Genomic DNA, 12,735 nt, shown 5'->3' on the forward strand with positions numbered 1-12,735 from the left:
CAGGAAGAACAAAATCAACCCAACCAAATCTGAGACCATGACACTCCGTCCTGAACTGGCCATCAGTCCGTCTCAGGGCACATAGAAATGCAAACAACCATTCAGACTCACATTCACGCCGTCACTGAGTGGGAACTGAACCCACCTTCCCTGGACCAAATTCAAGCGGGTTTACCAATACACCATCAGTGACCACATCGGAGGTCCTGGCTTGAAATCCTGGAGTTTGCATCTTCTCTCCCAATCAGTGTGGTAACTCCAGTTTCTTCCCCCATTCCCAAAGCATGCTTTGCAGGTTGATATAAGACTTAATTGTCCGTAGGCAGAAGTGAGTGTGACTGGTTGATTATCACTATGTCCCTGCGACTTGGTGGGGACCAGTTCAGTGTTCAGTGTATGCTGCCTTTCACCCGAAGTTAGCTGAGATTGGCAGGAGTACGCCTGATACACACCAGAAAATGTATGTATGATAAATCCTTCTGTGCCTTACTGACTGGCAACCCGTCCAGGATGTTGTCCCTTTTCCCCCGTTAGTCAGGTGGGATAGGTTCCAGCTCCCCATGACCCTCTTCCGGAATAGTGGAATAAAAGATGAACACATGGATAAATTCATTTAATAAATCTCCCCTCTTCTGCATCCTTAGCAGTAGCATATAATTTAAAAAGAAATAACGCCCTAAATATACTGTATATTGAAAAAAAAAGTGATATTGGGAGTAATAATTTTATACTTTTCAAACATTCCAACAACAAAGCATCAATCAAATGCAGTACTTTTTTGGGGGGTCACTGATGCCATATTTTCTCTTCGTGGCAGAATATAAAACTAACGGATCCAAATCGTAACATGAAAATAATTTTAGAACCACTGCGCTATGGTGTAAAATTTCCACGAAAATGAAAAAGAAAAAAATAGGCGGCATGGTGGATCAACTGGAAAGCGTTGGCCTCACATTTCTGAGGTCCCGGGTTAAATGCCGGACCCGCCTGTGTGGAGTCTGCATGTTCTCCCCGTAGCTCCGTGGGTTTTTTCCGGGCACTCCAGTTTCCTTCCACATCCTAAAAGCATGCAACATTAATCGGACACTCTAAATTGCCGCTAGGTGTGATTATGAGTGTGGATGTTTGTCTCCATGTGCCCTGCAATTGGGTGGCAACCGGTTCAGGGTATACCCTGCCTCCTGCCCGTTGACAGCTGGGATATGCTCCAGCACTCCCTCAACCCTCTTGAGGATAAGCGGCTAAGAAAATGGATGGATGAAAAACTATATCAAATAAACAGTTAATCATATCTGGTGCTGACACATTCTCTGCTGCACAGTTTTGACTGTGACGTTTGTAACACCCACCCTTCTTGTTTTTGTGTGGTTTCACTTGTTCTCATATGAGGGTGATGACATTTTTCGCCATGTTTGTTGTATTTCCACCGACAAACCCTTGTACTTTTGTCCTCGATTCACTTGCCACTGTGGTCATACCTAATATAAAAACTAAAATCATTCCAAAAGCCAGACCTAAAGCATGATGGAGGAGCTTTGATTTCAGCTTTATTTAAAGTGGGACTGACATCCCTATAAACATTCTAAAATAGATATTGTCATGAAAAATACATATAACAGTATTCACTTCAATGTCTATACGAAAAAAAAAGTGAGCGGAGAGCGCGTAATCCATGCACAAAGTTGCGCAATTGAGTGTCCCTCGACATCCAAGTGGTCGCCATATTAGTCGCGTCCTCTTTCCTTGACGTCATCGTCACTTCCGCCGTTGAAAACGCACAGTCCCTGCTGCTATGGAAGCCAAACAGAGATATTTCACGACGCCCCTTCTGACACCGAAGCTCTATTCGAAAAGGACAACACCACACAACCGAGTGAAGTTACCGGGGCAATATTACACTATTGTTTCGAGCCCTAGGGGCAATATTACACTATTGTTTCGAGCCATATTCAGATGATAACCGAACACGGTCAAACCGCATCCCGTCCGATCCACTCCCGCGGCGGAGATGAGCCATCACGGCTCATCGCAGCCGGCCGGTGTGGCTTATGACAGAGCCGAGCGGTGGTGCTTTAGTCACAGTCGAGCCGGGGTGCTTTATCCGCACATGCAAATGAGTAACACATTCTCGGCTGGGTTCTTCAGAGCCGCCTCCGTCGCAAAGCCCGACGCGCAGCCTTTGCAGAAGCTGTGACCGCTGAACGTGGTGCCTCAGCAGGTGTGGCTGAGTTTCGGAGCCAATGATGGCATATAAGGAGGAGGTGGAGCCGAGCTATGTTGCTTTTAGGGGTATGTTCAAAGTCACCATCGATGAACACTATCGAGACATTGTTGGCTGGGCTACGCGCACATCAACAAATTTCATACGCGGATGTTTTGTTACGTTATGAGAGAGACCGATTACGTGGTCCGCCCCAAACTATTATTTTTTTTTAGTAGCTGTATGCGCACATCAACACATTTCATACGCGGATCTTTTACTACGTTATGAGAGAGGCCGATTACATGGTCCGCCCCAAACTATTTTTTTTTTTGAGCTGTATACACACCTACCTGTTATGTGGAACCCATGAAGCTCTCGTCCTCTGCACCCGTGCAATCCTTTTTTCCACAACAAACAGGGTCTCTTTCAAACTTATGAAGGGTAATTCCATTCTCCCGAGTGTTCAAGCAATGTCGAGCAACGCAATGAGCTGGCATTTTGGCTAACACGAAGGAACAACGAGCTACCTTCCTGGAGGTAAAACTAATGGAAACAAATGACTCCACTAGGGGGTTTTCTGTTACAGACAATTGTCTGTTTATAAAAGCACTTCTTTTTGTTGTTTATACAGGCATATTACTGTACAGCACAAAATTAGTCTTGTGTTTTTTTCATTGCCTAAAATGCCCATCCATTTTCTGGGCCGCTTATCTTTTCAAAGGTCACAAGAGTGCTGGAGCCTATCCCAGCTATCTTCGGGTGGGAGGCAGGGTACACCCTGAACTGGTTGCCACCCAATCGCAGGGCACATAATGACAAACAACAGTTGCACTCACAATCACACCTTAGGGCAATTTAGAGTATTCAGTTAATGCATGGTTTTGGGATGTGGGAGGAAACCGGAATGCCCGGAAAAACCCAAGCAGGCACAGTAGAACATGCAAACCCGACACAGGCAGAGTCGGGTTTTGAACCCCGGCTCTCAGAACTGTGAGGCCAATGCTCAAAATCAGTTACCCCACATGCCACCCAAAAATGCACAATACACTATAAAGCTATTGTAAATAAAAATAGAAAAGCTTGAAAATGATGGAAAGATTTTACATTTCATCTAAATTTACCAAGCATCTGTGCTTGACATTGATATTTGGGTTGGTCACATTTTTGACATCTTCGTAGACGAGGCAAGCCAGCTCACTTTCATGAGCCATGAAGAATTAATGTGCTTCCTATTTCCAGAGCCATTGCTATGGACAAACAGTTTGACTAACAAAATGTTACTGTACCAAATATAGCATGTTCCGGACTATTGATTAGGGGTGCCCAATGTGACACTTGCAATCCACCACTCGATTTCTGAGGCAGTTAATTGCAATTGTGTTTCACTTTATTTTTCCATCAGTATTAATAATTGATTATTTAAATGGACTGTATTCTTTGTTTCAGAGTTGTTTCAATATGTATTTCCATGCATCCATCCATTTTCTGAAACCCTTGGCTTGACTAAGGTCACAAGCGTGGTTAATCTATCCCAGCTGCCGTTGGCCGAGAGGCTTGGTACACGCTGAAGTGGGCCCTGCCAATCACCAGGCACATATAAGCAAGAAACCATTGTCACTCACATTGACAGCCTTCAGTTAACTTACCATACATGTTTTGAAGAACAACCAGAATTTCTGCTGTATACGACTTATGCTTTGTTCTGGTAAAAAATACAAAAACACGCTAAAGCAAATTTTTAATACAGTGTAATATCAAAGATTGAATGTACTCTATTTATCCATCCATCAACCTCAGTTTATTATTTTTTTTTTCAGATTCAAAACAGCCATCTAGATAGGACATAGAAATTATCCGTTCCAGAAGCACATACTTTTGCTCCCTTCTACCTGGGGCTTACTGGAACTGGGGGGCCTGGGATGTATAGTGGATCACATAGCTGACTTTTATGCAGCTAGCATAGGAATGATTCTCAGTCACTGTAACCTTTTTTTTTTCCTTGCAGACATTGCTCACAGCCATATCGATGAGCGCCATAGCAACAAATGGAGTTGTCCCAGGTACTAATGGTATTTTTTCCCCCAGTTATTACAGAAACCTACTTAAAATCCAGTAACACAGCGAAAATGGTTGCAGTTTTTCCTTATATAATATCAACTAAATGACAATACATACTGTCTTGATCTAAATGTATGCTGATAATATAGTAAAGTAGATAACAGAAGTGGGTTTTTTTTAACACATTTCCTCAAATCGAAGCATCCTTTCCTATGAACGCTCAGCCTTATATATGTCAAGTTTCAACTTAAAACATCTAATAACTGACTCTCTGCTAAATATAAACTTTGTTTTTTTATTTTATTTTTTTCTTAACTCTAAGGGCTCTGTTTTGTGACTGGTAGAAATCCGGCAAAGAAATCACTACAGGCATAATTTTACAGATGCGTGCAACCTGGCATATGTAAAAAAAAAAAAAAAAAGGATGGTCTGTGTCATTGTAGGGATGAACGCAGCCTACTTAATTCACCGGCAATTAAATCAGCTCCTCTCATTCCCTTCAAATCTGGTGTAGTAGTCGAGCACAGAAATGTCTCCATGCAGAAGAGGATACAGCAATCTGTGCGTGATTGGAGCATTGCTACTGTTCTTAGTCCGTGTGGCAACAGACAACTTGAGCGGGTACCCTATCAGTAATGGAATTTCTTTGTCTGAAAAAAGAGGAGTGAGTTTTATTTCTGCCATTTGAGATCTGATTAATCTGATTTATTCAACTTGCTTTTTGTTCTTGGTGTTGTCACGAGGATTAAAGACAGAATGAACAAAAACCAAATGATCTGGTCTGTTAAAAACTACCTGGAAAATAATCCATACATCCATCCATTTTCTGTACCACTTATCTTCACAAGGGTCGCGGGTGTGCTGGAGTCTTCCCAGCTATCTTCATGTGAGAGGTGGTGTCTGATTTAGACCAGACTTCGATATGGTCTGAGCAGGTATACATTAGGACACACATTTAACCACCAAATTGTGACATGCACCTGGTGCATGTCAGAGGACAGATCCTCATTGTGCCTCTACGCCCAGATTGTCTCAGATCATTTTGCCAAATTGGCAAACACATGCAGCAAGCCTTGTTCTTGCATCAAAACCAAGATAAGCCAGTTTTTGAGGTTCACCCCATATCCAACAAAAATAGTGTCCTAAGAGTCCATTTAACATTTTTGGTAACTTCTTTGGGAACTCAAACAGCTGCATGTGCCATAACACACGAACTGTATCGCAAATGAAAGAAAAGGAGACAGACAACAGTCGCACTCACAATCACACCTAGGGCCAATTTAGATTTCAAAAAACACCCTCAACATCTGTTTGAGGAAATGTTGTATGTACTAACACTCAAGTCCTTCCCATAAGCGTGAAGTACTTAATAGCATCTCTTATACAATAATTCATCTACAATAAGAATTTATTTACTGTTTCTCTAAAGCGGGCGGTTCCTACTACATGATCTCCAGATCACTCGGACCAGAGTTTGGTGGAGCAGTTGGTCTCTGTTTCTACCTGGGAACCACCTTTGCTGGATCCTTGTATATACTGGGCACCATTGAGATCCTGCTGGTATGTGGCCACAGTGACAGTTGACAAACAAGATTTGGACTGTTTAACTCAAACGCTCTCCTCCTGCTTTCTCTCCATTGGCAGACATACATAGTCCCAACAGCAACTGTGTTTGAGGCTAAAAGTATAGAAGGTGAAGGAACGGCCGCCCTCAACAATATGCGTGTCTACGGAACATGTTGCCTGCTTCTGATGGCACTTATTGTCTTTGTTGGGGTAAAGTATGTATCCACAGTAACACGTGCATACACTAACACACATCAACATATTCCAATCATGTATTTTGCCCCCTTATGAGCAGATATGTGAACAAGCTGGCCTTAGTGTTTCTGGCCTGTGTCATGCTTTCCATCATGGCCACCTATGCAGGAGTCATCAAGACGGTCATTGAACCACCAGAATTTACGTGAGTAATCTCCCAAATAATCTTGCCTCGTTCCATATTCATCAACACAGTTTCTTATACAGTGTTGCCTTAACATACATGTAACATGGCTGACGGGTTTCTTCAGATGCCAGCTGTCAAGGCAGATTTTTTTTTTCCTTTGACCTGCAAGAAAATAATTGGGATACATTTGCAGTAAACTCCACTCACTTCACAACATGCACTAGCTTGGGAGATAGTGAACAAATCTTCAAAAAGAGGCTTAAAGCTGTTTTTAAGTGCACCTAGTTGAAGTTTAATGTGGAACTCAACACAAAACAAAGAATTGGACATTTAAAACACCTCCACAACTTTAATACAAACTTAGTTTGCAAGCCTATACATGGGAAATACCACTGACATGCTAGCAGATAGAATCAGCATCACTGTATAATTTGCATATTTGAACAATAACGGCGCCGCAACACATCTAGACAGATAAAATAATGATACTCACAGACGTATTTTTTATACTCTGCAAAGAACAACTAAATTGCACACTGCACATTGTGGTCCAACCTAATTGGACCAGACTATTGCAAAAAAATTATAGTTGCCAATTCACCCCTCGCCCATTGAGCAATTGGATTTATGATTCCCTGAACAGCGAGCCTGTATATGCTTTTGATGGTGCACATACATTATAGTGCACTTTATCACATTTGTTCAACAGAAAAGAAATGAGATTAATAATATTTTTAACAAAATGCTGCTAAAGAAAGAAGATGTGGGTGAGCATTAAAGCAAGAGTGTGGATATTTTAAAAGCGTCTCACTCACTCCCATTTGCTACAATGCAACCAGTGGGGTCGAGGACTGCTGGTGCACATTTTATTCCATAGGAAGATAAGAAAATATAAATATAGTTAAGCATTGTCGCTCAATATTTGATACAGTATGTGCTGTGTTAGGATTATATGGGCGCAGCGGGGCAGACATTCTTTTTCCCGCTGTCTTAAAACCCGCAAATGTATTTTTGCATATTTTATCTTATGTGCATTTTGATTGCTGCAATCTAAAAAAAATTTAATTGTGGCAAAACCAGTTGCCAACTAATAAACCTCTCGTGAAAATAGCTGTGGAACACTGCACACTATGAGTGAATGCTCAGTCTGGTTTGCATCACTCATTGTGCAATAGCCTTAATATAACCGCATCTTACCGGGGGAGCTGAGACATGGTCAATATACAATTTATCCTTATGACGGTACTATACTGCCTCCCGGTAGCCAAGGCATGCACAACACAAACACAACACATCCATCCATTTTCTGAGCTGCTTATCCAAATGAGGGTCCCAGGAGGGCTGGAGGCAATCCCAGATGTCATCAGGCAGGAAATGGGGCAAAGCCTGAACTGGTCGTCAGCAAATCACAGACAAAAGTTACACTCAAAATCACACCTACATGCAAAGTATGCATCAAAGTCTGCATCACTGTAAACACTGCACTGTCGATCTCCTGCTCCACTCTTCCCGCATTGAACAAAATCCCAAGATAATGAACTGCTCCACTTGGGGCAGGATCTCATCCCCGACCCGGAGAGGGCATGCCACCCTTTTCCGACTGAGGACCACGGTCTCAGATTTGGAGTTGCTGATTCTCAACCCAGCCGCTTCACACTCAGCTGCGAATTAAACATACTATATATCATTTATTCAATCACAGAAAATCAAATAGTTGCTTAGGCTGATTAAATTGAAATAATAAAAATAATGCTTTCTCTAATTAAAAACTGCCAGTGTAGTTTTGCCAGAATGTGCAAGTCAGCATCAAGAAATAACCATGGTTGAATTATTCAATTTTTTATGTCAGATTATTAATGTGCATCTACATTTTTGGAACAAATTAAACTTTTGAATAGTATGATAAAAACCGCTATGATTAGCAGAACTCATGTATGTTGTTTATTGTGTGAATCTACCTCTCAGTGTCAATGTCCAATGTCTAACTAGTAGGTGGTGTTTTAATAGTGTGTGTCTTCTGGGCAACCGTTCTCTGAAGAATGACAAGTTTCAAGTCTGCGCAAAGACTGAGACAGTCAATAACCAAACTTTGACCACGGATCTATGGAAACTTTTCTGTACCAGTGAACATCTCAACGCCACCTGTGATGACTATTTCAATCTAAATAATGTGACAGAGATACCGGCCATCCCGGGGCTCCTCAGTGGAGTTCTGAAAGGTGAGAATTATGGAATTTAAAATGGTAAATTCACAATGGATTTCCACTAATGGTCAATTGTTATGTTCTTGTCTTATTGTGAATCAGACAATTTATGGGGTGACTATGGTCCAGCTCATACAATAATAGAAAAGAAAAATCAGGATTCAGTACCAGCTCAAGATACATCCGGTGATATTTATAAACCGTACGTCTTCAATGACATCGCCACCTATTTCACGCTGCTGGTGGGAATATATTTCCCCTCAGTTACAGGTGAAACCCTTTACATAGAATATGTACCTTTGATTTTATAACTGAACCTTGGTATTTTGGTTTTGTTAAGTACAGGTATCATGGCTGGCTCAAACAGGTCTGGCGATCTAAGAGATGCCCAGAGGTCAATCCCAATTGGAACTATAATGGCTATTCTCACCACATCTTTCTTCTGTATCTTCCATGGACTTGTCACTCAATTTAACACGGGAAAAGTCATCATTTCAACTCTAGACATTGATTGAAGTAGCTATTTTCTTAGTGTGTCATTATAATCAATCAATATTATATATATATATATATATATATATATATATATATATATATATTTTTTTTAGAGAGAGAGAGAGAGAGAGAGAGAGAGATCTATTTTTTTAGATATTTAGAGAGTGAGAGAGGCTTACGGCCATGCTACCCTGAGAACGGCCGATCTCGTCAGATCTCGGGAGACCACCTGGGAATACCGGGTGCTATAAGCTTCTCTCCCCGGCTAAAATACAGAGGGGTTGCATCAGGAAGGGCATCCGGTGTAAAACTGTGCCAAACAAATGTGCGTTATCTGTGATGACACGCTGTGGCGACCCCTAACGGGACAAGCCGAAAGGAAAAAAAGAAGAAAGCTAGATAGAGAGAGAGAGAGAGAGAGAGAGAGAGAGAGAGAGAGAGAGAGAGAGAGAGAGAGAGAAGAGAGAGAGAGAGAGAGAGAGAGGAGAGAGAGAGAGAGCAGCAGCACGGTCGCTTAGCTGGAAAGCGTTGGCCTCATAGTTCTGAGGTCCCGGGTTCAATCCTGGGCCCGCCTGTGTGGAGTTTCCATGTTCTCCCCAGGTTGGTAAGGCAAGAGACCAAAAGACTAACATGAGTTTTCCATTTTTCATTTCATATTTTTATGTCACAGTTGTGTCCTTCTGAACAGGATCAACATTATATGTACTATACATAGTATTGCAAGGAATTTCATCTTAATTGCAATATCAGACATCTCCTGTGTGCTATTGTTTGGAGCATGTATAGAGGGAGTGGTGCTACGAGACAAGTAAGTGATTCCTTATGATTTTTTTCAACAGTCGGGCAGAGAAAATGTATGTTTGAAACTATAAGTACATAGATTGTAAATGATCTGGATTAATATTTGTGCTTTGTGAACAAATTAAGCATAACCTTAGTTGTGGTTTTTCCAGATTTGGGGACTCCGTCATGAAAAACCCAGTAATTGGTATTCTGGCCTGGCCATCACCTTGGGTTATTGTGATTGGATCGTTCTTTTCCTGTTGTGGGGCCGGGCTTCAAAGCCTGACTGGCGCCCCCCGGCTACTACAGGCCATCGCTCGTGATGGGATCATTCCATTCCTTCAGGTCAGTGCATATGCAGAACACAAAATTGAAACAGCTCCCTGTAATGCACACTTTTGTGAGTTTTGAAAAAAAACTCAGTATGTGATTTGATTCATCTGAGTGATTCTTCTTTTATGGAGATGTGTATCTAATGAACATTCTCTCTCCTTTGCTTGTCTTTGTTAGATTTTTGGCCATGGCAAAGCCAATGGCGAGCCCACCTGGGCTCTTTTGCTGACAGTTGGTATCTGTGAAATAGGAATACTCATTGCTTCTTTGGATGCCGTAGCTCCCATTCTCTCCATGTAAGTACTGTATGACCACTTGTATCATCGAATAAATTCCAAATACATGAACTGTATCAAATATTTATCAACATAATCATGCTAAAGTGCTAAATAAATACCTCAGATAGTGTCAATCAAAATCAAGCCTTATTACAGTTAATTGATCAAAGAAGTGATTCAAGTTGAAACTTATAGCTTCAATTTGAGAGGTTCTGCAAACATCTTAATTTAAGATTTACAGACAGGCCACTGACAGTTGTTCACTTGATTGACTGCCGACTCTTGCAGGGTGTAGTCTGCCTTTCACCTTCAGTCAAGTCGTACAGTATAAAAAATGAATGCATGGATTCTACTTCTTTTCTCCCTTTCTGCTTGTTCTGGGATCTTACTGCTTTCACATCAATCATCAGTAATTGCAGAGCATAGTCTTCAATAATACAGTATGTCTGTGAAGCATACTGTGTAGTATTACCTTTAATGAGACCAGCTTAACACGTTTCAGTCTTCTGTCAACTGTCATCTCTAAACACCAGTGACCCGGTTGAATAACATGACACATGATCTATTATCCTTTGGATCATATATATTCCTTCTCCATAATTTTCTCTTTCCATTATTGTGATATAAATAGACCTTTATTTTGATTCTATGCGTGTATCCTCTACAGCAGGGGTGCTCAGTGCGTCAATGGCAAGGCAGTCTTGGTGGATCGCAGGACGGTGTGCCAAAAAAAAAAAAAAAAAAACGTCAGCCAATGTTCCCTCTAAACTGCGCGTGTGCGCAATTGTGCACCACTGATGCAGTCTATTCACAAATATTCTGCACTGCGCGCCAAAAAAAAACTATCCAGCTATTCAGTTTGTGGCATTTTGTAATGTGATTCAATGAGTGAGGGATGACTCGTTCCATCCAATGGCACAATTCACATAAGTACTGTAATAAATGAAAAGAAGAAGCAACTAGTTTCTTTTAGGCAGCACATGGAACTTTTCCTAGTTTACATTACACTCGCCCCCCACCCCACCCTCCCCTGCGCTCTTAAAGACGTACACACTTAATTACAAATGTTACAGTACTTACGCAGCCCATCAATGTGCTTTATAATGACACCGTCCACAGTCTGGGCAACGTAGAGCAAAGACGAGCTAGACATACTGCTTATGTTTACTTTCAATATTAATGGAGAGAGTTAAAAATGAAATGCTGTTCTTTTAAGATGCAATGACTGTCGGAGTATGTGAATAATCGAAGAAAAAGTGGTTAAACTGGATGAGATTTTCTCTTTTCCGCATGGGAAAGGTCTGGTCTGAAGCCAAATTAGAAGGTGCATAGATGAGATGGTGTGTAATTTTAAAAGTCCACCTTGGCACAGCCTGATCCTGGATGAAAGCACAGACAATACAGTGCACAAAAAGCTATGCTGTATTTTAAATATAGGAGGCAACGTAACATTAACCTTAAAACGGGTTGGGAGCATCATCCCCACCCCACGCCCCCACGGTAGCTCGCGAGAGGCTGGCTGCTTGAAAAGTAGATCTTGGGATAAAAAAGTCTGGGCACCCCTGCTCTACAGTATTATTGACTTTTTCCATCCATCCATTTTCTGAGCTGCTTACAGAAGTGTTGGAGCCAATCCCAGCTGTCATCAAGCAGGAGGCAGGGTACACCCTTAACTGATTGCCAGCCAATCGCAGGGCACATGGAGACAGACAACAGTCGCAATCACACCAAAGGCAATTTAGCGTGTCCAATTAATGTTTCATGTTTTTAGCCGGCAGCACCGTGCTGTCCTTATTGACTTACAAAAAATAAAAAACATTTCACCAACCAAACCAAAGCATTCTGCCGTTAACCACTTGTCGTACTGTGCGTTATTGCACAATTCAAATCGAATCAAGACTGAAGGCAATAATAATGTGTATTTTTTTGTGTTATATATCATGTGTTACGAAGACATTGTTTTAAATGTGAAGAAATTGGTTAAATGAAGTTCCTTTAAATTAAGGCAGAGCATTTATCCTTCGAGTGCATGTTGATAGTTTTATGGTAAATCTCTCGGGGTGGTTTGGGGCAAACTCATGAGAAAGACATTTAGACTGAACTGTACTGGATTGAACAAACTGTATTGTATATTTGGTATGGGTACATACTGTAGCTCAAACAAAACAATAAATGTCAGTGAGCCATTGCTAATGTGTCACTCCATATTCACAGGTTTTTTCTCATGTGCTACCTGTTTGTAAATCTGGCCTGTGCTGTCCAGACTTTGCTTCGAACTCCCAATTGGAGACCTCGCTTTAAATTCTATCACTGGTGAGGAGATTTTTTTGCTTCTCATGTGCATCCTTACGATTCCCAAAACGTAAGAATATAGCTTTACAATCTTTGAATATGTTTTTTAAAATGCATAATTAGCTTTGGTTTTTCTTTTGC

At 41.3% G+C, this 12,735-nt stretch overlaps 1 protein-coding gene across 2 annotated transcripts in view; it reads left to right on the forward strand.

Annotated features, from left to right (window-relative positions):
- LOC133511458 (solute carrier family 12 member 7-like) overlaps positions 1–12,735 on the forward strand; it is a 76,357-nt gene that overhangs the window by 49,997 nt on the left and 13,625 nt on the right. The window contains exons 1-12 of one of the 2 annotated variants that reach the window (XM_061840395.1): positions 442–460; positions 4,209–4,263; positions 5,691–5,821; positions 5,906–6,042; positions 6,123–6,227; positions 8,217–8,428; positions 8,516–8,683; positions 8,759–8,857; positions 9,659–9,716; positions 9,862–10,036; positions 10,202–10,320; positions 12,517–12,615. In XM_061840395.1, coding sequence (XP_061696379.1) covers positions 4,230–4,263; positions 5,691–5,821; positions 5,906–6,042; positions 6,123–6,227; positions 8,217–8,428; positions 8,516–8,683; positions 8,759–8,857; positions 9,659–9,716; positions 9,862–10,036; positions 10,202–10,320; positions 12,517–12,615 — 1,337 coding nt within the window. In that variant the 5' untranslated portion in view covers positions 442–460; positions 4,209–4,229. Of the gene's footprint in view, positions 1–441; positions 461–4,208; positions 4,264–5,690; positions 5,822–5,905; positions 6,043–6,122; positions 6,228–8,216; positions 8,429–8,515; positions 8,684–8,758; positions 8,858–9,658; positions 9,717–9,861; positions 10,037–10,201; positions 10,321–12,516; positions 12,616–12,735 lie in introns of those variants that run through there. The other variant, XM_061840394.1, reaches the window with a different exon arrangement.

Source organism: Syngnathoides biaculeatus, chromosome 13, assembly GCF_019802595.1.
Source record: "Syngnathoides biaculeatus isolate LvHL_M chromosome 13, ASM1980259v1, whole genome shotgun sequence".
Classification (NCBI taxonomy): Eukaryota; Metazoa; Chordata; class Actinopteri; order Syngnathiformes; family Syngnathidae; genus Syngnathoides; species Syngnathoides biaculeatus.